The sequence below is a fragment of the Myxine glutinosa genome, chromosome 3 (assembly GCF_964187855.1).
Source record: "Myxine glutinosa chromosome 3, kmMyxGlut1.1, whole genome shotgun sequence".
In the NCBI taxonomy this organism is placed as follows: domain Eukaryota; kingdom Metazoa; phylum Chordata; class Myxini; order Myxiniformes; family Myxinidae; genus Myxine; species Myxine glutinosa.
In genome coordinates, this window is record NC_136263.1 from 50360834 (window position 1) to 50385110 (window position 24277).

At 48.2% G+C, this 24277-nt stretch overlaps 1 protein-coding gene across 1 annotated transcript in view; it reads right to left on the reverse strand.

Annotated features, from left to right (window-relative positions):
* LOC137423587 (transmembrane protein 182-like) overlaps positions 1-24277 on the reverse strand; it is a 55857-nt gene that overhangs the window by 8862 nt on the left and 22718 nt on the right. Inside the window, exons 3-5 of the mRNA XM_068110891.2 lie at positions 17265-17370; positions 16505-16594; positions 5144-5281 (exon numbers count right to left, since the gene is read on the reverse strand). Coding sequence (XP_067966992.1) covers positions 5144-5281; positions 16505-16594; positions 17265-17370 — 334 coding nt within the window. The remainder of the gene's footprint in view (positions 1-5143; positions 5282-16504; positions 16595-17264; positions 17371-24277) is intronic.

Genomic DNA, 24277 nt, shown 5'->3' on the forward strand with positions numbered 1-24277 from the left:
AAGTTATCCTGAAAGCGCCCACATTGTGCGGACAAACCCCACCAAGTCGAGGGCCACGTGGTCAGGAGAACCTCGTCCCTTCTGGTCACACTGTGCCTATCGGCCGGCCTCGAAGACCGAAATTGTGACTATGTCACCCTAAAAATTGCATTCACCTGTCGTGCCTGTAGTCGGGGTGCAAGAGAATCCAGAGGTTGAGGCCGGTGTGAAGTTTGATAACTTTGGTGACCAGGCTTGTCCCAGATTTACAAACACGGAAGTGTTGAGCAATTTCGATGTGAAATTATGTCATTTGACGAGGGAACAACAAGGACAACTATCCAGCCTAATTTTTCAGTTTGCACATTTGTTCACAGATGTACCTGGTCGTACTGACTTGGTATATCATGATGTTGAGGTGGGGGAAGCCACTCCTGTGAAGCAACACCCCTATAGGATGAACCCTGTGAAGATGGAGTATCTTCGGAAGGTGGTTCAGTATATGTTGGAGAATGACATCATCGAACCAAGCAGCAGTGAATGGAGCTCACCAAATTGGACCTAACTTTGAATTTTAGTTTTAGAATTTATTTTTTTTACTTTGAATTTTAAACGAAAAATAAACTCAAATTTTGATTGCACAGTATTTGCCTCTTAATACAGAAAAACAGTATTCACAGCAATATGACTATTATAGAAAAGTACGACAACATTGAGGTGAGAAACAACACAGTTACAAGTTGAATATAATTATTTTATTGCTGAAGATTTTACTATTACACTACACACTAGATTTTCAAAATGTTTTTTCAAAATCATGCTCTAATTAATTGATCATTAAAAAATATGTGTTAGTTTGACTTCAGCTGTGTGGAAGGTGTTGGAGACGTTAATTAAGGAACGGATGTGGAACCATTTGAATAATTGCAAACTAATTAAAGGTAGTCAGCATGGATTTCCTAAAAGGAAGTCTTGTTTAACTAATTTATTGGAGTTATATGAGGCAGTTTCAGACTGGCTTGATGGGAGAAGGACAATTCATGTAGTTTATCTGACTGGGTTGGTGTGGACTTTCAGAAAGCTTTTGATATAAGGTATCACATAGAAGGCTGTTGGCTAGGGTGAGGCCTTGTTGAGTGGCTGGTGAACTAGCCCGCTGGATTGGAAACTGGATTAGTGATCATAAGCAACGAGTGCCTGTGAACGGGAGGATGTCTGGCTGGGAAGAAGTAAGTGGAGGGGTACCTCAGGGATCAGTACTGGTACCATTATTATTGATATAATTTACATCAATGATTTGGGTTGTGGGGTTAAGAGTCAGCATTCTAAATTTGCAGGTCACACAAAGCTTGGATGTAAGGTAGATATCAGAGAGGGTGGCAATCACATTCAGGAAAATTTAGATACTGTTGTGGTTTTGGGAAACCACTAAAAAGTAATGGCAACCACCATACAGGTCCCTTGGAATAGTTATTTCATAGCAGACCATTATCTTAGCCCCTTCCCCTTATTTCAGGTTAGTATGTCTTTATGCATTGCGGAAGGGAAAGACAGGCCCTCCACTCATAAAGGGATAATGAACAAGGCAGATGCACCAAGATTGCATCCACAGATTGATATAAAGTCTTGAAGGACAGAAGACAGACCAAAGACCATTGGGATAGTCTTGAAGGAAGGCCTGAGGAACTTCAGGGAAGCTTGTGGGGCGGAGTGACGGGCTCCACCAATCGGGAGCCGGACACCCTCGAACAGCAGCTCCACCCTCGCCAGGGTCCTGACAAAAGGCCTTGCACATGTGTTTTCTCTTTCCCTCTGCCGGGTTCACCCAGCACGTGTCTGCATGATTACCCTCTCCCTCTTTGCCGGTTTTCACTGAGCAAGTGTGCATCCACTCTAGGCTGGACCCTCTCACAGGCCTTTACACATGTTAGTCTCTCTCTTGGTTTTGGACATTGTTCACCTAGCACGTGCCTGCATTATTCTCGCTCTTGGCTTTTGGACTCTGTCGGCTGTGCACATGGGCTCTAAGCTGGACCCTCTCACAGGCCTCAGTACGTGCCTGCATTGCTCTTCGCCTTGGATTCCATTGACTGTACACGTGTTCTTGGACTCCCTCTTGGCGCACGTGTGCACGACATTCACTTTCTGCACAAGGCCACAATGTACTCTTTACCCTGCACGAGATCACGATGTGTTTACTCCATGGTTCCCTGGCACTTGCTCTGCACGGTTCCCTGGCACTTGCTCTGCACGGTTCCTGATGCACTCGCTCTGCATGGTTCCTGACGCACACGCTCTGCATGGTTCCCTGGCACTCGCTCTGCACGGTTCCCTGACACACTCGCTCTACACGGTTCCCGACACATCTCACGTGCTCATGTTGGGGAGTGCCGTTTTCCGGCCAGGTGCTCGTTGGTGAGGTCAAGACAAAAGGGGTTGCGAGGAGAAACATTGGGTAACCTTGTACCATTTTGCAACAGGTTCCCAACGTTCGTTTTCCCCTCCCCCTTCCCCATGAATGTGTGCTGGCGCCTTGTTGTGTTTATTCGTAGTGATCGTAATAAGGTGTAGAATAAGCTAAGTTTCTTCTTCTTGTCCCTTTTTCTTTCCTATCGATAGGTTTCACTGTAAATATTTGTACACAAATCAAATCGTTAAACGTTTCCTTTTCTCTCTGTCCGTGAATGTCTTTTCTTCCATTGGTTCACCATTACTCGCACCCAGAGTAGCGATCGGCCGTAGAAAAATTAGCATTAGCCCGGCGGGTATCAACGGTTACTAAGCCATCTAAATTTCCATCCAGGAACAAAAGAAAGTGGTACACTGCCGGAGGGTATGTACGGGGTACACTGCCGGAGGGTATGTACGGGGTACGTTCCCCGATTGAAACCGTCACATGGTACAGGTAAGCGGTGTTAGACGATTGGACCCTGCTATCGCACGCCGACCAATTGGCGTTCGTAGTTGCTGGTTCACAACCTGCCGAAATATGAAGTTATTCGTGCGCGGCAGCCGCAGGTCCACTAAGTTCGGGAGGGAATGGAGGCTAAGCCGCTTGTAGTAGACACGAACCCCGTGCCGTAACAATACTTTCATAGATTGGCAGATGCAGTTTAACATAAAGGAAATGTATGGTGCAGGTGATGGGTAGAAATAATGAAAATAGGGATTATATAATGCAATGGGCGGCTTTGGAGCGTGTCACACAGGAGAAGGATCTGGGGGTGGTTATATAGGCGGGCAGTAAAGACAGCACAGTTCCAGGCAGCCATACATAAAGCTAACAGGGTTTTAGGTTGTATTCAGAAAAGGATAACTTCTGAATCAAAAGAGGTAGTGTTAACAATTGTACAGGAATTTAATGACACCTCACCTGGAATATTGTGCTCCGTTTTGGTTATCAAATTTGAGAAAGGACCAAGCTTCCATAGAAAGAAAGGGTCCTGCACAGAACGAGATGACTACATCGATTCTTAGCCTGGCTAGACATAGTGATGAGAAATGGCAGAAGGAGACTGGACTTTATTCGTTACAAAAGAGTTGATTACATGGGAATCTGATGGAGATGTTTAATATAAGGAAGGGTACAGAGAGAATAAGTGTGGAAGAGCTATTCAGCGGAATAGTGATCAGACTAGGGGCCATAGCTTGTGAGTGACAAAGAGGAGGGTTGGGATGACATTAAGGCATGGGTTTTTCACTCAGAGAGTAGTTAATGCGTGCAATGGTCTCCCTGGAGCAAAGGTGGCAGCTGGAACAGTGGAAGAGTTTAAAGGCCCGTTCTCACTTGAACGATTTTTTGTACAACTGCGGTGCGGCTAAAAAAGATCGTACAGCCGTGCGACTTCCGTACGAATTCCCCTGTTTTTTTCCGCGCAGTCTCACTTGTACAACTGCCGTGCGACTGCCGTTAAACTCTCGTGTGACTTTTCCTCCCTGATAACGTGAGTTGTGTGCGACTGCCGTGCGACTGCCGTACAACCTCAACGGGTCCCGCGCAAGTGCCATGCGATTTTTGTTCAACTCGCGTGCGACCTGTGTGCATGCGGTACAACCGCCGTACAACCAATCAGAGCGCCGTGCGTCCACCGTACAAGTGCCGTTCGATCCGCGCAATCCGTGCGACTCCGATGCGACCAATGCGAACTATGCGAAACGTGCGACAGCCGTATGGAAATTTTCAACAGCTGAAAAAACTCGCACGGGCATGCGACCCGTCCGAATTACCAGTGATTACACACGACACCCCTACAAGCTGTGCGAATAATCAACAGACTGCCGTGCGACTCCCGTACGCCCTGTGCGATTTGGTAGTCACATGGTATTCACGTAGAAAATCGTTCAAGTGAGAACGTGGTATTAAATGGGGATGGATAGGTAGCTGGAAGGATCAAGGATAGCAGGGTACATGGATATTGGCAAAACTGAGCAGGTATGAGGGACTGGATTGTCTCCTCTTGTGTTGGACGTCCTTGCATAACTCCTCGTATAATATTTCAACAATAATCAGGGTTTGGTAAATGGTGCTGAGCATCAAACAAGGAAGCAGGATGTACCATTTTTAAAGTCTTTCGTATGACTCGGCTGGTGTTCAAACGGCTGATCGCCCAGACTCAAGGCAGACACTCTAACCATTACACCATCGAGTCTGGTTAAATCATATGCATTTCCTTCCTTTCACTCATTTGGTACATTCCATTAGAATCATTGCAGGATGGCTTTATAGTGGGAAATAAAAAACTTTTAAGACTTGAATCCAAAGCTTTTGGCTATTTTTATGACAATATAATCTTCATGACCTATATTTTGAAATCTTTGAAAAATTCTAAAATAGAAAATTTCTTTAAAAATTAAAAAACAAAAAAAGCTTTGAAAATCCTACAAATTTATTTTAATTGAACAGCAATAGTATGAGAAGCAGATGCAATGGTGATTAAATTTTATTTTAACACTAATAGCTTGTGGAGAAGCTTGTATGTAAATCACACACAGAACAAGTGTTGGGAGACGTCAACATACTTTTATATGAATTACAAGGACATTATTACACAATGGACAAACATCTGGGATTTTAACCTGGGTTCCCCACATCATGGGCCAAAGGATTCAGATCGGAATGCTTACAGGACATTCCATTCAATTACAGTTCATCAAACTGGCCCACCTGCTATGAGGAAGAGGACACCAGCGGCCTGGAAGAGGAAGGAGCTGTTATGAGGTGTGGCACAAATAGCGAGCAAACCACCCAGAGCGGCCGCAACTGCACCCGCCAGCACCAGCACTGCCCAAGTCTGCCGGAGCTCTGGTAATGGAGCGACACCAATATTAAACCAACATTCTTTAGGACTTTTCTATATCCCTGGAAAAGCATTTGTAATGAATGTCTATTGGTTAAAAAAACGTTTTTATCTTTTGGGACCATTCTTTCTGCATAACAAAAAGGGCTACAAAATCCAATTCCCTCTGGGAACAGATTCAATTAGCTTACAAGGGAGAAAAACACCTCTTCAAAGTCATGCTGCCATTTTATGGAAACAAATTGGGATGGATGAAACTATTTTCAAGGCATTCATTAAAACAAACAGTCCCATGCATAGGCCGCAATATTACACAAGTAGAGGAGTCATCATTCAAGGGAAGCATCTGTGACAGAAAAATGAACAACCCAGGAAGGGGCAAACTTCTCCACCTCCCCATACAACCCAACTGGAAATATCCATCAAGTTGGCAAAGATGATGTTATGTCAGGTTAAATAGCAAGGGAAAGAGCTGCAATATAGTAATTATCTACAGGTGGTCGTTAGAAATAACTTTAAATTTTAAATCACAATTAAAATCGATACAGTTTCTCATGTATGTATATACATATATATATATATATATATATATATATATATATATATATATATATATATATATATATATATATATATATATATATATATACACACTCGGTGAACAAAACATTAGGAACACCTTCCTAATATTGAGTTGCACCCTCTTTTGCCCCCATAACAGCCTCAATTCATCAGGACATGGACTCTACAAGGTGTCGAAAGTGTTCAACAGGGATGTTGGCCATATATATTGACTGCATTGCTTCCCACATTTGTGTCAAGTTGGCTGGTAGTGGATCTCTACTCCGAATAGCTTGTTCCATCTCATCCCACAGATGCTCAATTGGATTGAGATCTTGTGACTGGGCAGGTCACTGAGTTAAGCTGAATTCGCTGTCATGTTAATGGAACCCATTCTTGGACAATCCTAGCCTTTTGGCATGGGGCATTAATCTGTTGAAGAAATCCATTCGCAGTTGGATACACTGCTGCCATGAAGAGATGCACCTGATTGGCAATGATGTTCAGATATCCTGTGGCATTCAAACATTGCTCCACTTTTATCAAGGGGCCCAATGTTTGCCATGAAAACACATCCCACACCATCACACCACCACAACCAGCCTGCAATGTTGACACACGGCATGATGGATGCATGTACTCATGTGGTTTTCTCCTTACCCTAGTCCTCCCATCAGCGTGAAACAGCAGGAACCAGGATTCATCAGACCACACAATGTTTTTCAAATCCTCCAGTGTCCAGTGTTTTCATCCCTTAGCCCACTGTAACCACAGGTTCTTGTTTTTTGCTGAAAGAAGTGGAACTCTGCCATAACCCATTCGTGTCAAGGTACGATGAGTTGTGCATTATTTTATGGGTCTTTCGGCACCAAAGTTGTACTGGGCTGTCAGGTGACTAACTGTAGCCCATCTGTTGCTCTGCACAATTAGTGTCAGCCTCCTTTGGCCTCTTTCATCAATGAGCCGTTTTCGACCACTGGCCTGCTGTTACGTGCTCCTCCCCAAACCCCGGTCACGGTGTACCTCCGAGCCCCGAAAGGAGTCACGGCAGAAAGATGTTATTATGTGTGTCAATGACCAATGATGAAACCACAACAACCGATTGTTACCAAAAAAACAAGTATTGTATTAATGTCACACAAGAATACCAGCACAAGTACAATATACTTTCAATTACACAACTAAAATACCATATAATTCCTATGATGGTACCATCAGTTTCTTACTCAATAACTCACTGTGCTCCAAGTGAGCAAAAAGAACATTCCCCAAAGTCTCTGTCCCGGCACCAAGCCAAAGTCGATCCACGCTCCGGTGATCGCAAGAAAAAGGTCGTATCGAGACCAGAATCCAGGTCGGCTGACAGTCAACGCTGCCAAAGAGGCGCAAAGGTGCACCCAAAAGGCGACTGGGAAATCACACCTTCGGATATGAACGTTCAACGGCTCCCAAACGGAGAACCACAAATTCCCAATCAAAATCCACTTAACACTCGCAAAACAGGCTAACGGCTGGGTGTGGTGAAATGGCTGGAGCGAGGTGAAAAGGCTGGAGCGATGCGAAATGGCTGGAGCGATGCGAAATGGCGGGAGCGAGGCGAAATGGCGGGCGGGCCCGTAATGGAGACGTACCTGCTCTCCAACAACGATTCTCTCCGGAATCAACCACAAAACCCGACACGCAGGTTTATCTGTCCCTGCGATCATGACTCTGTCACAGGAATCCCTTTCCCGGGAAAACCAAAGTTCGCTCGTGACCCACGTTCGCCAGCGTCTCCTCGAAACCTCAAAGCAGCTCGGCTTTTTCTTCCCGACCTCTCTTGCTCCGGTTTTTTGCTTCCTCCTCTTTTTCTTCCGGTTTCTCCCGATCTGGTATCCGGTTTCGTTTAAAACACTAATTTTTCACTTTTTGAAAACAGTTATCTCCATTTCACTTAAACGATAACAATAATAGTACATGGAACCAAAAATGCTTACAGTGGATGAAAACCACAACGACGGAAGTGACGAATCCGTAACACTCCCCACCCTCAAGAAACAAAGTTTGAACAAAGTGAAAACTTTGTTCATGCCAAAACCCTTTTTAACAAACAAAAGTAAAACTCACACCCAAATGATCAATTCACGTGAGCAACAACAATTAATATTCCCCAGAAGAAAGGAACAAAACTTGCAAACACCCTACAGGAATTTTCAAAGTTAGTTCACTCTGGATAAAGCATCGGCAACGACATTGTCCCTGCCCTTTACATGCTCAATTTCCAAGTTGAACTCCTGCAAAGCCAAACTCCATCTCATCAACCTCTGATTTTTATTTTTCATGTTTTGAATGAAGGTTAAGGGGTTGTGATCAGTGAAGAGTTTTAACTCTGGATTCTCTTGCACCCCGACTACAGGCACGACAGGTGAGACAGGAACCATTTTTTTCACAGGCTTCCTCTCATAATATTTCTTCAGTCGGTTGACATGACACAGCTGCCACTTTTTCCGTCGGTCAGGAGTTGTCACCACGTAATCTGTTTCATTAACCCTCCTTTCGATTGCATAGGGACCAAAATACCTAGCCTCTAGTGGCTGACCGAGAACAGGAAGCAACACTAACACCCGGTCCTCAGGACTGAAATTTATTATCTGAGATTTCTTGTCATGTCTCACTTTCATTTTATCCTGTGTCACTTTCAAATTTCCTCTCGCAACTTCACAAGCCTTTGCCAATCTGTGCCTAACCGTTGACACATACTCTACCACTGTTGACTGCGACTCCTCCTTTAGCCACTGTTCTTTCACCAATTTCAATGGTCCTCGAACTGCGTGTCCAAACACAAGTTCAAAAGGACTGAATCCCAATGACTCCTGAACAGATTCCCTCGTAGCAAACAACAATAAGGGTATTCCCTCATCCCAATCCTTGTCACATTCAAAACAGTACGTTCTGATCATATTCTTCAATGTCTGGTGAAACCTTTCCAAGGCCCCTTGGCTCTCAGGATGGTAAGTACTTGATCTTAATTGTTCCACTCCCAACAGGTGTACCACTTGCTGAAAAAGCGTTGACATGAAATTGGAACCCTGATCAGACTGGAAGACCTGAGGTAGGCCAACCAAAGTGAAAAATTTAATCAAGGCCTTCGCAATAACTGCCGCAGTAATTTTCCGAAGAGGCACTGCTTCTGGGAACCTCATGGAAGCGCACATGATGGTCAGCAGATACTGATGTCCAGCCTTAGTTTTAGGTAAAGGGCCGACACAGTCAATAATGACTCGGCTGAATGGCTCTTCAAAAGCGGGAATTGGTTTTAAAGGAGTGGATGGGACTTTCTGATTAGGTTTTCCCACCAGCTGGCAAGAATGGCAAGATTTACAGAACTCCACCACATCACGTCGCAATCCTGGCCAGAAAAAATGTACCAATATTCTGTCACATGTCTTGTTCACTCCAAGGTGCCCGGCCAAAGGTGTCTCATGCGCCAAACTCAATATCTCCTTCCGGTACGGTGGTGGCGCCACAATTTGGTAATGAACTTTCCACTCATCATTTGCTGGCACCTCTGGTGGTCTCCATTTTCTCATGAGTATTTCCCCTTTCATGAAGTAAACAACAGGTATCTTCATAACCTCTTCCTCTGTAACGGCTTTATCAATCAAACTCCGGAGCTCCGAATCTCTGTGTTGTTCTTCAACAAGTCTCTTTCGGACAAGCACCGTTTGTTCAGCCTCGTTCCCAGATGTCTCCGACGGACACTCCATTTCCTCTTTTGGTCCGGATGCCACTTTTTCCTTAGGTTCCTTGATGTCACTCCCTTTCCTATTACCTCTTCCAGACTTTTCCCCCAATCTCTCGATGGAACCCACATCCACATCACCTTCCTTCTCCTTCTCTTCGGAGCACTTCCTACCCATAGCACGAGTCACTGCACAGGATGGAAAGATACCCGGAATCTCCTGCTCTAACTGTGCTGTGTTATTTTCCATACTAGGCTTTTCAATCAACATTGGATTACCAGAAACTCGACCACCGGCTAAATCATTCCCGATAATAAAAGAGATTCCCTCTTCAGGAAGAGTGGCTTGTAAACCTACAGTGACCGGTCCTGACACCAAATCAGACTTTAAATGGATGACATGAAGAGGAGCTTTAACATAGCCACCAACCTGTAAAAGAACACGAACACCAGTTGCCGTCTTCTCCGACAATGGCAAAATGCTCTCAAGCATCAAAGATTGATGTGCTCCTGTGTCTCTCAATACCCTAACAGGTCTCTGGTTCGTTAAGTCTCCATCCAGTGACACAAACCGCTCGGAAATAAAAGGTTTGTAACCCTCTTGGACAAGGTCGTTCTGTGATGCCGTAACTTTGGCACGGGAACCTTCACAAGGCACTGTCCTCCAAGGACGATTTCTCGCATCGGCAAACGCATTCAGAGTTGCACTAGTCTGACTCCGCTCCTGATTTGTCCTTTTCAGGGCGTAACATTGGGACATCAAATGCCCAGGTGTCTTGCAAAAGGCGCAAGTAGGCCCGGAGGAAAAACTCGTGGTCTGCCTCGGGCCCCCCGGAAGATAGGTATGTCTTGGAACTGCAGTCTTCTGATCCCAAAATGTTGCGGTATCAGATTTGTCCCCATAGTACTCTCTGGGCTGCCTCCATGAAAATTTGTTCTCTGATCCTGATTTACCATAACTCCCCTGACTAACTCTAGGCGGGAAGTAAGGTTTGTAGAACCCCATCCTGTGTGTCAAGGCATAGTCATCTGCCACTGTTGCTGCCTCATACAACTCTGGTACTTTCTTTTCATCCAGATGTACTTCAATGTCCACGTGGACACACTGTTTGAATTCCTCCACCAAGATCAATTGTTGTAAAAGGTTGGTCTTTCCCAATCTCCTTCGAGTCACACCACCTATCAAACATAGTTTCCTTCATTCTGGCAAACTCCACATGGGTCTCACTCTCCCTCTTCCTGGCATTCCTGAATTTTTGTCGGTAAGCTTCAGGGACCAATTCATAGGCTTTGAGAATGGCTTTCTTCACTATCTCATAATCTGCACATTGGTCAATCGGTAAAGCCGAATAGATATCTTGAGCTTTACCCACCAGAACACTTTGCACTAACATAGTCCAGGACCCCACAGGCCATTTTATCATTTGAGCCACCTTCTCAAAGTGTAAAAAAAACTTGGCTACCTCCTTTTCATTGAAGGGTGGAACCAGCCTCACATGCCCACCAACATCCCAAGAGTTCTGACTGGTTGTCGAACTAGCCGGCATGGATACTACTTCTCTCCGTTCCCCCAGTCATTCCAGCTCCTTGAGTTTAATTTCCCTCTGATACTCCATGTCCCGTTCCTTTAACTCCCTTTTGGCTCTCCTTTCCTCTGCTCTTTCCTTGGCTCTTCTCTCCTCGAGTTCCTTTTCTGCTTTCCTTTCCTCTGCTCTTTCCTTTTCAGCTCTCCTTTCCTCTGTTCTTTCCTCAGCTCTTCTCTCCTCGAGTTCTCGTTCCCGTTCTGCTCTTTCCTTTTCCACTTTCCATTCCAACTATTTTAACCTTTCCTGGCTCTGCAGTTGCATCTCCATTTTCCGGAGCTCCACATTTCCTATTTCCTCTGGCAACCAATCCAAGGCTACCTGTTCCCATGTTCCTTGTCCCACTAGAGATTCTACCACCAATGTCTGAATCTCTGCCTTCTTCATACTAACTCGGACCTCCAAGTTAAAATATTTGGCCAATATCATGAATTCCGATCTTTTTAATGCCTGGAACTCCTCGTTAGGGGACGTCGCAAACGTTTCTGTGTCAAACACCATGGTGACTATCAGTTAGCACGTGTTAACCTTCACACAAAAATTTCAAATTTTTGGAAAAATTTGGGAATGTTAGAAAATTCCAAATTTGGGAATTTTGGGAATGTTAGGGAATTCAATCCCGGACGAGCCCCCAATTTCTGTTATGTGCTCATCCCCAAACCCCGGTCACAGTGTACCTCCGAGCCCCGAAAGGAGTCACGGCAGAAAGATGTGATATTATGTGTGTCAATGACCAATGGTGAAACCACACCAACCGATTGTTACCAAAAAAAACAAGTATTGTTTTCATGTCACACAAGAATAACAGCACAAGTACAATTTTCCTTTCAATTGCACAACCAAAATACCATATAATTCCTATGATGGTGCCATCAGTTTCTTACTCAATAACTCACTGTGCTCCAAGTGAGTGAAAATAACATTCCCCAAAGTCTCTGTCCCGGCACCAAGCCAAAGTCGATCCACGCTCCGGTGATCACAAGAAAAAGGTCGTATTGAGACCAGAATCCAGGTCGGCTGACAGTCAACGCTGCCAAAGAGGCGCAAAGGTGCACCCAAAAGGCGACTGGGAAATCACACCTTCGGATATGAATGTTCAACGGCTCCCAAACGGAGAACCACAAATTCCCAATCGAAATCCACGTTACACTCGCAAACCAGGCTAACGGCTGGGCGTGGTAAAATGGCTGGAGCGAGGTGAAAAGGCTGGAGCGATGCGAAATGGCGGGAGCGAGGCGAAATGGTGGGCGGGCCCGTAATAGAGGCGTACCTTCTCTCCAACAACAAATTTTCTCCGGAATCAACCGCAAAACCCGACACGCAGGTTTATCTGTCCCTGCGATCACGACTCTGTCACAGGAATCCCTTTCCCGGGAAAACCAAAGTTCACTCGTGTCCCACGTTCGCCAGCATCTCCTCGAAAACTCAAATCAGCTCGGCTTTTTCTTCCCGACCTCTCTTGCTCCGGTTTTTTGCTTCCTCCTCTCCTTCTTCCGGTTTCTCTAGATCCGGTTTCCGGTTTCTTTGAAAACACTAATTTTTCACCTTTTGAAAACAGTTATCTCCATTTCACTTAAACGATAACAATAATAGTACATGGAACCAAAAATGCTTACAGTGGATGAAAACCACAACGACGGAAGTGACGAATCCGTAACAATCACACCACCACGACCAGCCTGCAATGTTGACACACGGCATGATGGATGCATGTACTCATGTGGTTTTCTCCTTACCCTAGTCCTCCCATCAGCGTGAAACAGCAGGAACCGGGATTCATCAGACCACGCAATGTTTTTCCAATCCTCCAGTGTCCAGTGTTTTCACCCCTTAGCCCACTGCAACCACAGGTTCTTGTTTTTTGCTGAAAGAAGTGGAACTCTGCCATAACCCATTCGTGTCAAGGTACGATGAGTTGTGCATTATTTTATGGGTCTTTCGGCACCAAAGTTGTACTGGACTGTCAGGTGACTAACTGTAACCCGTCTGTTGCTCTGCACAATTAGTGTCAGCCTCCTTTGGCCTCTTTCATCAATGAGCCATTTTCGACCACTGGCCTGCCATTGGCTGGATGTTCTTTGTGGGGTGGACCATTCTTGATACACATGGGAAACTGTTGAGCATGAAAAGCCCAGCAGCGTTGCAGTTCTTGACACACTCAAACTGATGCATCTGGCACCTACTACCATACCCTGTTCAAAGGCACTTAAATGTTTTGACTTGCCCATTCACCCTCTGAATGGCACACAAACACAATCCTTGTCTCAATCGTCTCAAGGCTTAAAATCCTTCTTTAACCTGTCTCCTCCCCTTAATCTACACTGAGTGAAGTGGATTTACCAAGTGCAATCAATAAGGGATCCTGATAGCTTTCACCTGGATTCACCTGTTCAGTCTATTTCATGGAAACAGCAGGTGTTCCTAATGTTTTGTACACTGTGTATATATACCCACATAAACAGTGCCTTCAGAAAGTATTCACACCCCTTGACTTTTCACATTTTGTTGTGTTACAGCCTGAATTAAAAATGGATTAAATTGAGATTTATATATATATATATATAAATATATATATATATATTTATATATAATATATATAATTATATATATTTATATATAATATATATACTGTATATATACAGTCACATGAAAAAGTAAGTACACCCCATGTAAAGTTTTGACTTTTTCAACATATTTCAACATACAGCTATTTGATCTTCATGTCAACAATATTGAAAGATAAAGGTGATATAATATAACAAATATCATGAAACATTTACATTTTGTAGTCCATTGTATCATTTAAATAAACATAAATGCAAATTTCGCATGTGGAAAAAGTAAGTACACCCTTGGCTCTAATAGGTGGTATTGCCCCCTTTTGGCAGAAACAACCTCAATTAGGCTTTTCTTATAACTGTCTACCAGTCTCTGACATCGACTGGGAGAAATTTTTGCCCACTCCTCCATGCAGAATTATTTCAGTTGTGCGATGTTTGAGGGGTTTCTTGCATGCACAGCTCGTTTCAAATCCCCCCACAACATCTCAATGGGATTTAGATCCGGGCTTTGACTTGGCCATTCCAGAACCCTCCATTTCTTTCTTTTCAGCCATTCCTTGGTGGATTTAATGGTATATTTTGGGTCATTGTCATGTTGCAAGGTCCACCTTCGGTTGAGCTTCAACACTCCGACAGATGGCTTCACATTATCCTCAAGCACCCTCTGGTACAATGAAGAATTCATAGTGGATTCTATGATGGTCAGCTGCCCAGGCCCTGATGCAGCAAAGCTGCCCCAAACCATAATATTTCCACCACCATGCTTTACAGTTGGTATCAGGTTCTTGTGGTCAAATGCTGTCTTTGGTTTTCACCAAACATGTCTTCTGGTACTGTGGCCAAATAGCTCTACCTTTGACTCATCTGTCCAGAGCACATTGTTCCAGAAGTGCTGGTCTTTGCCTCGGTGTTTATTGGCAAACTTTAGTCTTGCCCTGATGTTCTTTCTGGACAGCAAAGGTTTCCCTCCTGGCACACCTCCCATGTAGATCAAATTTGTGCAGCCTCTTTCTAATGGTAGACTCATGCACTTTGATATCAACAGTGGCAAGAGCTACCTGTAGGTCCTGTGATGGCATTCTGGGGTTCTTAGAGACTTCTTTCAGCATCTTGCGGTCTGCTCTTGGGCTGAACCTGCTGGGGCGGCCTGGCCTGAACAAGTTGGCAGTTGTTTGGAATCTTCTCCACTTGATAATGATCTTCCAGACAGTCGAATGATTGATTTCAAATTGTTAGATCTTTTTAAATCCCTTCCCAGACTCGTAGGCATCTATAACCTTCTTTCTGAAGACCTCAGAGAGCTCTTTTGATCTAGGCATGGTGACGCCGCACACTTCAACAACAAAGAGCAAACCAAACTAAATGTCTGAGGTTTAAATAAGACAGGTTCCTTCAAGATCCTCTCTAACGATGTTCTAATCATTTGCACCTGAGCTGGTGCCCCCGATTCAAATTTTAGGTATTTGAAGTAGTGATAAATGTAGGGGTGTACTTACTTTTTCCACATGCGAAATTTGCATTCATGTTTATTTAAATTATACAATGGACTACAAAATGTAAATGTTTCATGATATTTGTTATATTATATCACCTTTATCTATCAATATTGTTGAAATGAAGATCAAATAGCTGTATGTTGAAATAGGTTGAAAAAGTCAAAACTTTACATGGAGTGTACTTACTTTTTCACGTGACTGTATGTATATATATGTTGGAACCCATCTGTGGATCGGTCCCATCAGCCGATGGGTCTGACCCGTTTGCGGATCCGCAGATGGGCGACCCATCTGTGGAACCGCAAACGGGTCAGACCCATCGCTGAGGGCCTCATAGAATCACACAGGGCCTCATAGAATCACACTGAGGGCCTCATAGAATCACATAATGCGTTATTGTGTTTATATAATTGACAATGCCCCGATTACGAAGCCACACCTTCATCTTTAGCTTTGGGGTGATTAAGGCATGCCAGGAATTGCTATATAAACAATGGAGAGCTGAGTCTGCCAGTGCCACCAGCGAAGTAGACCAGCGTTTTTAAATGGAGCGACATTATCTTATTTTTATCTTATCGACAAACGGTTATCGACAAACCACATGTCACGGACTGCTTTATAAACATTTATGACATCAATTGCTTATTTTTAGGTTCAAATAAACATACTCATCCACCATTGATGCATACACATTCCTTCAAGGTGAACAACACATCCGCAGATGGCGCAGACCCATCGGCCGATGGGTCTGCATTGTCATTGCTCGTGCATCCACAGATGGGTCGCCCATCTGCGGATCCGCAAACGGGTCAGACCCATCGGCCGATGGGACCGATCCACAGATGGGTTCCAACATATATATTATCCTCAGGGAGCGCTTTAGTTACCATGATAAGGTAGGTTAATTTTACCTTTATAATGATAGTTTATCGTTAGACATTTATTTTACCCAAGTGATGGTTTAGACTCTGGGTAAACAGGTTAGTTTTATCCTTGTGATGGTTTAGACTCTCATGAAACAGGTTAATTTATCCGACTGAGATTGTTTTCCTGACAGCAACTAAAATTAGTACGAGAATAATGTCCGACCACTTCTACAAGTCATAAATCCACCTGAAAGTACTCCACCGACACCACCGTAGCAACAGTAAATGCTCTCTCGATGTTGTGGACAATCCGTACACTTTAGGCATTTGTGTAACTGAATGTATGATGTCACTTGTACTCTGCTGGTGCATATATATATATACCATGCAGCATTTTTAAATCAAGTGGCAACATTCATCCAAGTATAAGGGTACCTCACCGAATATGAAGTCATCATAATCCAGACGGGAGTCCCCAGGCAGAGGGAAGAGACGACTGTGTGAGCAAATCTTGGAATGTGGCTGATTGGCTAAAGTGATGGAATGATAAATATGACAAGACAACACTTTGTCAAACATGATCGATGCACATTGCCACACTGTACGAGTGCCACACTGTCCACCTTACATGGCATCATAGAACATTTTATTGCTTCCCCCTCTCCTCCCCCCTCCCCCCCCCCCCCTCCATTCCCACTCCCCATATGCAGTGGTCTGAATCCTACCTCCACCCCTGTTTATACTTAAATATAGGGTTCTTCACTTTTTAAACTCCTCCTAACCTGTTTTCCCTTATTCCTTCATCAATGAATGCACCTTCCCTCATTTTATTTCTCTATCATCCTCCCTTTTCTAAATTTTTTTTCTCATAATGTACTGTCCTTCCCTCCCCACCTACTCACTTCCTCCAAACATAACATATAGATGACCCCTAACCCCAACAAAAATATAAACTAGACCCAATTCTGCTGTTAATTAAGGCAGCTATTGTTGCTGAAAGGATGGTTATCACCTTTTTGAAGCTCACAGGGACATTTTTCACCCGTTGAAAAGATACCGCACAGAAAAGATACCTGTGATGCTTTGATCGATTAGCTCTAGATGAGTGTTAGCTCGATTGAAGATTGAGGCACCACTAACTCATGCAATTTCTTCTGAAAACCGAGTAAAGCCATAGGCAATGGTGATGGAGAAACTCACACACGAGGAACTTCCAGACGGTATCGTGGTCTCTGTCACGGAATGAACATCGCCAAAGGAAACCTTCATGCAGGAAATCCAGGACAATGGGTTCTGGCTCTGGCGGCTGCAAGAAGATGATGCACACATAGCCACTGTTATGGCCAATACATTACTTAATACGATTGTGAATGGTGTCATTTGCTTATGATTCTCTGCAAAATGTTATAACAATGTACTTTCCAATTGTTCTGTATGATACTGTGGCGGACACGAAAGCTCACTGGCGTGAGGGCATCATTCCACGCACCAAGTGGCGGCGGCCACGCCCGAGGGGTAGGCATGGCCGCGGGATATACACCGGGCGCGCAGCCCAGAGCGCTCCAGTTGAGCTCTTATAATAAACACTCTTAAACTTACCGCATTGTCCGCTTCCTTCTTGTTGTACAAGTAAGCGTGCGTAGCACCGCGCTTCATTGGTGACCCTCCGACGTTCTGGTCAGCCGTCGCTGACCACCCGAACCCGCCACAGCAATGGCAACCAACGCGGTCCAAATGAAACTCCCGGAGTTCTGGGAGACGCAAGCCGAAGTCTGGTTCCTGCAGGCAGAAGCCCAGTTCCGACTTCGAGACATCACGGTGGACGTGACCAGGTACTGCCACGTGGTCGCCTCCCTCGGGCCCGGCACGGCCGCTCACGTCGTGTCGGTCCTGAGGAACCCACCGGCCGATGGCAGGTACGAGGCGATCAAACGTCTCCTCCTCGCCACGTTCGGCCTCACGGTGGACGCACGGGCCGAACGCCTCCTGGACCTCCCCGAGCTCGGTGACACGCGACCGTCGGTCCGCATGGACCATATGCTGTCGTTGATGGGCGACGAAACCCCGAATGCTCTTTTCCGGGTGTTATTTCGACGCCAGCTGCCGGCACGAGTCCGCCTCGCGTTGGCCGGTTCTGTAACAATGGAACCCCGAGCTCTCGCTGCCGAGGCCGACAGGTTCTTCGCAGCTTTGGACGCGCAGGCGAGTTTTGGCGCGGCCGTCGCGCATCCCAAGGCTGACCCTGATGCTGATGCACCACACCTCGGGGATCCCGAGGCTGATGCACGCCGCGTGGCCGCCGCCACGCCACGCCCACCACCACCACGAAAACCGTGGCCTCTGCCTACGCTGCAAACCTGGTGCCATTTCCACGCCAGGTTTGGCCACAAGGCGAGGAATTGTTGCCCACCGTGCTCCTTCGGCAAGTCGGGAAACTACAAAGCCGGCGCTCGGTAGTGGCCCTGAGCGTGGGCCATTCTGGCAGCCTTCTTTTTATAACGGACACCTTGTCCGGGCGCCGTTTCCTATGTGATACGGGGGCACAGGTGAGCGTTATCCCTGCCTCTACGTCCGACAAGCACACCACGGGCCCGGGCCCCGCATTGCTTGCCACGAACGGAACACCCATACGCACATTCGGGAAGCGCTGCCTCTCCCTGCGGTTCGGAAGGCAATGCTTCGCATGGACGTTCGTAACCGCTAGTGTCCCCATGGCACTGCTCGGTGCGGACTTCCTCTGTGCACACGGGTTGTTGGTCGATGTGAAGAACAGACGTCTCGTAGAGGCTGAAACGTTCAGCTCACTTGCTTGAGCGCTGAGCAGCTCGTTGAGCGGCTCACTGAGCGGCTCACCGAGCGGCTCGACAAGCGGTTTGCTGAGCGGTTTGGTCCTGGCGAGGTTAGTTTGTACGCTTCCGGCAGCGGACGACTTCACCCGCCTCCTCGCCAGCTTCCCGGCCCTTACGCGGCCCACCTTCTCGGCGGGGGCCATCAAGCACGGGGTGGAACACCACATCCCCACCGCTGGGCCACCGGTCTACGCCCGGGCACGCCGCCTCGAGCCGACGAAGCTCGCGGTAGCTAAAGTGGAGTTCGCTACGCTGGAGCGGCTCGGCATCGTGCGGCGCTCCGAGAGTGCTTGGGCGTCGCCGCTTCACATCGTGCCAAAGCCCGGCGGGGGATGGCGACCGTGCGGGGACTACTGGCGCCTCAACGACGCCACCACCCCCGACCGCTACCCCGTCCCCCACATCCAGGACTTCTCCGCCCGGTTGGCGGGCATGTCCTTCTTTTCGAAGGTGGACCTCATACGCGGCTACCATCAGGTCCCCGTCAGGCCGGAGGACATCCCGAAGATGGCGGTCATCACGCCATTCGGACTCTTCGAATTTCTTCGGATGCCCTTCGGTTTGAAGAATGCGGCTCAGGCGTTCCAGCGACTAATGGACAGCGTCTTGCGCGACTTGGATTTCGTGTACGTCTACCTGGACGACATCCTCGTCGCCAGCGCGTCCCTCGAAGAGCACCTTCACCATCTCCGCACGCTCTTCGAATGTCTGGGCCAGCATGGCCTCATCGTGAACCCCGCCAAGTGCCAGTTCGGCATCGCCGACATCGACTTTTTGGGGCACCGCGTCACCAGGCACGGGGCCGTCCCCCTACCAGCCAAGGTGGAGGCGGTGAAGGGGTTTCCGCACCCCCGCACGATCAAGGGGCTCCAGGAGTTCCTGGGCATGGTAAACTTTTACCATCGGTTCCTGCCCCGCATCGCCCAGCTCCTGCGCCCCTTGCACGAGGCCCTCCGAGGGAAGCCGGGCAAAGGTGACATTACCTGGACCGAGCAGATGGATGCGGCGTTCGCAGGCGCGAAGCTCACCTTGGCTAACGCCACCATGCTCGCGCACCCGGCACCCGATGCACCGATCGCCCTCACCACCGACGCCTCGGACTACGCGGTGGGCGCGGTGCACGAGCAATGGGTGCGTGGTGCCTGGCAACCGCTGGCATTCTTCAGCCGGCAGCTTCGCCCGCCCGAACGCCGCTATAGTACCTTCGACCGCGAGTTGCTCGGGCTTCACCTGGCGGTCAGGCACTTCCGCCATCTGCTCGAGGGCCGTGCGTTCACGGCCTTCGTCGACCACAAGCCACTGGTCTTCGCGATGGGCAAGGTCGCCGAGCCGTGGTCGGCCCGGCAGCAGCGTCACCTCTCGGCCGTGTCCGAATATACAACGGACATCCGGCACGTCGCGGGGAAGGACAACCCGGTGGCGGATTGCCTTTCCCGGTCCGTCGCCCACGCACTCCACCTTGGCATCGACTATGCCCGGATGGCGGCGGACCAGGCCGCCGACCCCGGCGTCCAGGCCTTGCGGACCGCCGTCACGGGCCTCCGCGTCACCGAGGTGCCGTTCGACGGCGCGGCCCTCTTGTGCGATGTCTCCCTCGGGCGGCCTCACCCCATCGTGCCCGCGGGCTGGCAGCGCCAGGTTTTTGACGCCATCCACGGCCTGTCCCACCCGGGCACGAAGGCCTCCCAGAGGTTGGTCGCCGACAAGTTTGTCTGGCATGGCCTCAGGAAGGCCGTCCGCGGCTGGACCAGGACGTGCCTCGTGTGCCAGCGCGCGAAGGTGCACCGGCACACCCAGGCCCCATTGGCCCCGTTCACGGTGCCGGAACGAAGGTTCGACCACGTACACGTGGACCTGGTGGGACCTCTGCCCCCTTCGCGGGGTTTCACCCACATCCTGACAACCACCCGGTGGCCGGAGGCCATGCCTTTGGCGGCGACGACGGCGGCGGACGTCGCACAGGCGTTCATCGCCACCTGGGTCGCCCGGTTCGGCGCCCCCTCGGACATCTCGTCCGACCGCGGCCCCCAGTTAACCTCGGAGCTCTGGGGGGCGGTAGCGCGGGGGCTCGGGGTCCAGCTGCACCGAACCACGGCCTACCACCCCCAGGCCAACGGCCTGTGCGAGCGGTTCCACCGCTCGTTGAAGGCCGCGCTCCGGGCCACCCTCCGCGACGGCGGCTGGGTCGACAGGCTCCCCTGGGTCCTGCTGGGCCTCCGGACGGCGCCCAAGGACGACCTGCGCGCATCCGCGGCGGAGTTGGTCTTCGGACAACCGCTGCGGGTGACGGGTGAGTTCCTCCCCGACCCCACTGCACCATGGTCTGCGGCGCAGGAGTGCTCCGCGCTGCAGGAGACGGCCCGTAGGTTCGCCCCGGTGCCGATGGCGCACCACGGGCACCCGCCTACGCACGTCGCCCCGGAGCTTCGCACCGCAGAGTACGTCTTCGTCCGGCACGATGCCCACCGGACACCACTGCGGCCCCCGTACGACGGGCCTTTCCGCGTGCTGGAGACCGGGTTGAAACATTTCACCTTGGACATCGGCGGTACTCCCGACCGCGTCTCGGTGGATCGCCTCAAACCGGCCCACCTCGACGTGGACCACCCACCGCCGGTGGCTCGGCCCCCGCGTCGGGGCCGCCCCCCTGCGGGCGGACCCCCGGCACCACCCAGGCCCGCCGGCACGCCACCCCCCGGTCCTGCACCCATCCCGGGTGCAGCCGGAGGCATCCCTGCTGGCATCCCTGCACCCCGGACGCCGCCGGTCGCCAGAGGGCGCTTCGGCCGGGTCATCCGTTTGCCCCGCAAACTGGCCCTCCAGGTGCGCGGGAATTCTGGGGGGGCATGTGTGGCGGACACGAAAGCTCACTGGCGTGAGGGCATCATTCCACGCACCAGGTGGGCGACGGCCACGCCCGAGGGGTAGGCGTGGCCGCAGGATATACACCGGGCGCGCAGCCCGGAGCGCTCCAGTGCTACAGTTGAGCTCTTATAATAAAGACTCTTAAACTTACCGCGTTGTCCGCTTCCTTCTTGTTGTACAAGTAAGCGCGCGTAGCACCGCGCTTCAATACTGTACTTTAAAACTCCAGTCCATTATTTAGACTGTTTGTGGGTTGGCTCACCAGGGAGGTTGGCAGTAGGTGGCAGTTTCTGTGGTTGTTTGTGCCAGGGTGGAACCAACAGGAAGGATGAGTGGTGCTATGACTACTCAGTATGTAAGGGTCCCTGTCATGAACCTTCTGAGACTGTCAGGAAGATTAAAGCCAGAGAAAACACTAGAAAGCATCTGAAATTGCCTGTCCAAGTCCGTTTGTATTCAGACGTCTTCTTCTTCTTCCGTATGCTCAAAATAATGAAAACCATTTTTAAAAAACACAAAATGAAAATTGATTTTCGGCAGCATTAACCTTTGAGCTTTAGATCGAAAAACAATCAGCTTCTAGCTTTTGATTGGTGAACCAATTATGTGATCCAATATGCAGGAGAGGAAGGGGGTTCATATATATATGCTGGCGGGTGAATGTGGCGTTCATCACGTTTCTGAGTTGTGTGATGCGATCAGGAAGAGCTTTTAGGGCCCGCTCGAAGGCCTGCCTTTTTTACGATGAAAAAAGGTAAAAGGTCAAACATTTGAACAGCCTTGGACGTGCACCTTGACCCCATGGCCAAGGCACAACGTCAACAAGGCTGTCCCAATAACATTACACATGCGCCTCCCATCAGAAAGAAGAAGAAGAAGAAGCCGTACTACCAACTTCGTGCACACTTCCGGAATGGTTTGATTTATTTGTATTGAAATGTCTGGTGATTGTTTTGTATTTATTTATGCGAATGTGTGCTTGTATATAACTATCATTAATTTTTAAAAGCTTCAGCACTATCGAGCGATTTTTATTTTTTAACTCCAAAAAAACGAACTTTTTTTTTTTTTTTTTTTTTGCCTACAACATTCCCAGGCACTCACTGATGAACCTCTGAAAGTTTGACGAAGATCCGTTCAGCCAACTCTGAGAAAAATGGCAACACAGACAGACACACACACACACACACAGACAGACAGACAGACAGACAGACACACACACACACACACACACACACACACAGACAGACACACACACAGACAGACAGACACACACACACACACACACACACAGACAGACAGACAGACACACACACACACACACACACACACAGACAGACAGACACACACACACACACACACACACACACACACACACACACAGACAGACACACACACACAGACACACACACACACACACACACAGACACACACACACACAGACACACACACACACACAGACACAGACAGACAGACATCTCTCTTATATCGTAGATCATGGTTGCAGCACTGTATAATTATCATGACTATGTAAATCTAATACAAATGAGGCACGATGCCTCTTCGGTTGTCACGCCTCATCTTAGCTAATCATTTCATGCCCAGTGGCTTTGCAGCTTCATTAAAAGGTCCATCCCACAGTGTTGTGTAAACAGAGCAGAACATCTTATTAATACCAGAACGGCATCTTACTATAATTCACCAAATGTCCGTCCGTCCGTTCCCAGGTACCGCAAAAACGGCTGCACCGATCGCAATGACTTTTTGTGTGTATTCCTGGAACCCCTGCAGTAAAATAGGCAAAATGCAAATCTTCCAATTTCAGGTTTGGCCTCCAGCCTCACGTTATTGTCCCTCTGGATTGTCCATTGTCCCTCTGGATTGTCCATTGTCCCTCTGGATTGTCCATTGTCCCTCTGGATTGTCCATTGTCCCTCTGGATTGTCCACGTTATTGTCCCACACCTCTGGATACGCTTCTTTTCCTTTCGACCTTACTGGTTGTGGCGTGAAACGCAATTGGTGGATAACTCATGACACCCAGGAACACGTCGTGCTTGCCGACTCCGTTCACATCACTTCAGGGTACACTTGACATTTTACCTCTGGGTACACCGACACCATATCGTAAGCCTTATTCATATCCACGAAACGCCTTCACATTACCTCAGCGTAATTATAATTCACGTACTGGCGTGTGTACGTGTGTTTGTGTGTACGTGTGTTTGTGTGTACGTGTGTTTGTGTGTACGTGTGTTTGTGTGTACGTGTTTGTGTGTACGTGTGTTTGTGTGTACGTGTGTTTGTGTGTACGTGTGTTTGTGTGTACGTGTGTTTGTGCGTACGTGTGTACGTGTTTGTGTGTACGTGTGTTTGTGTGTACGTGTGTTTGTGTGTACGTGTGTACGTGTGTTTGTGTGTACGTGTGTACGTGTGTTTGTGTGTACGTGTGTTTGTGTGTACGTGTGTACGTGTGTTTGTGTGTGCGTGTGTACGTGTG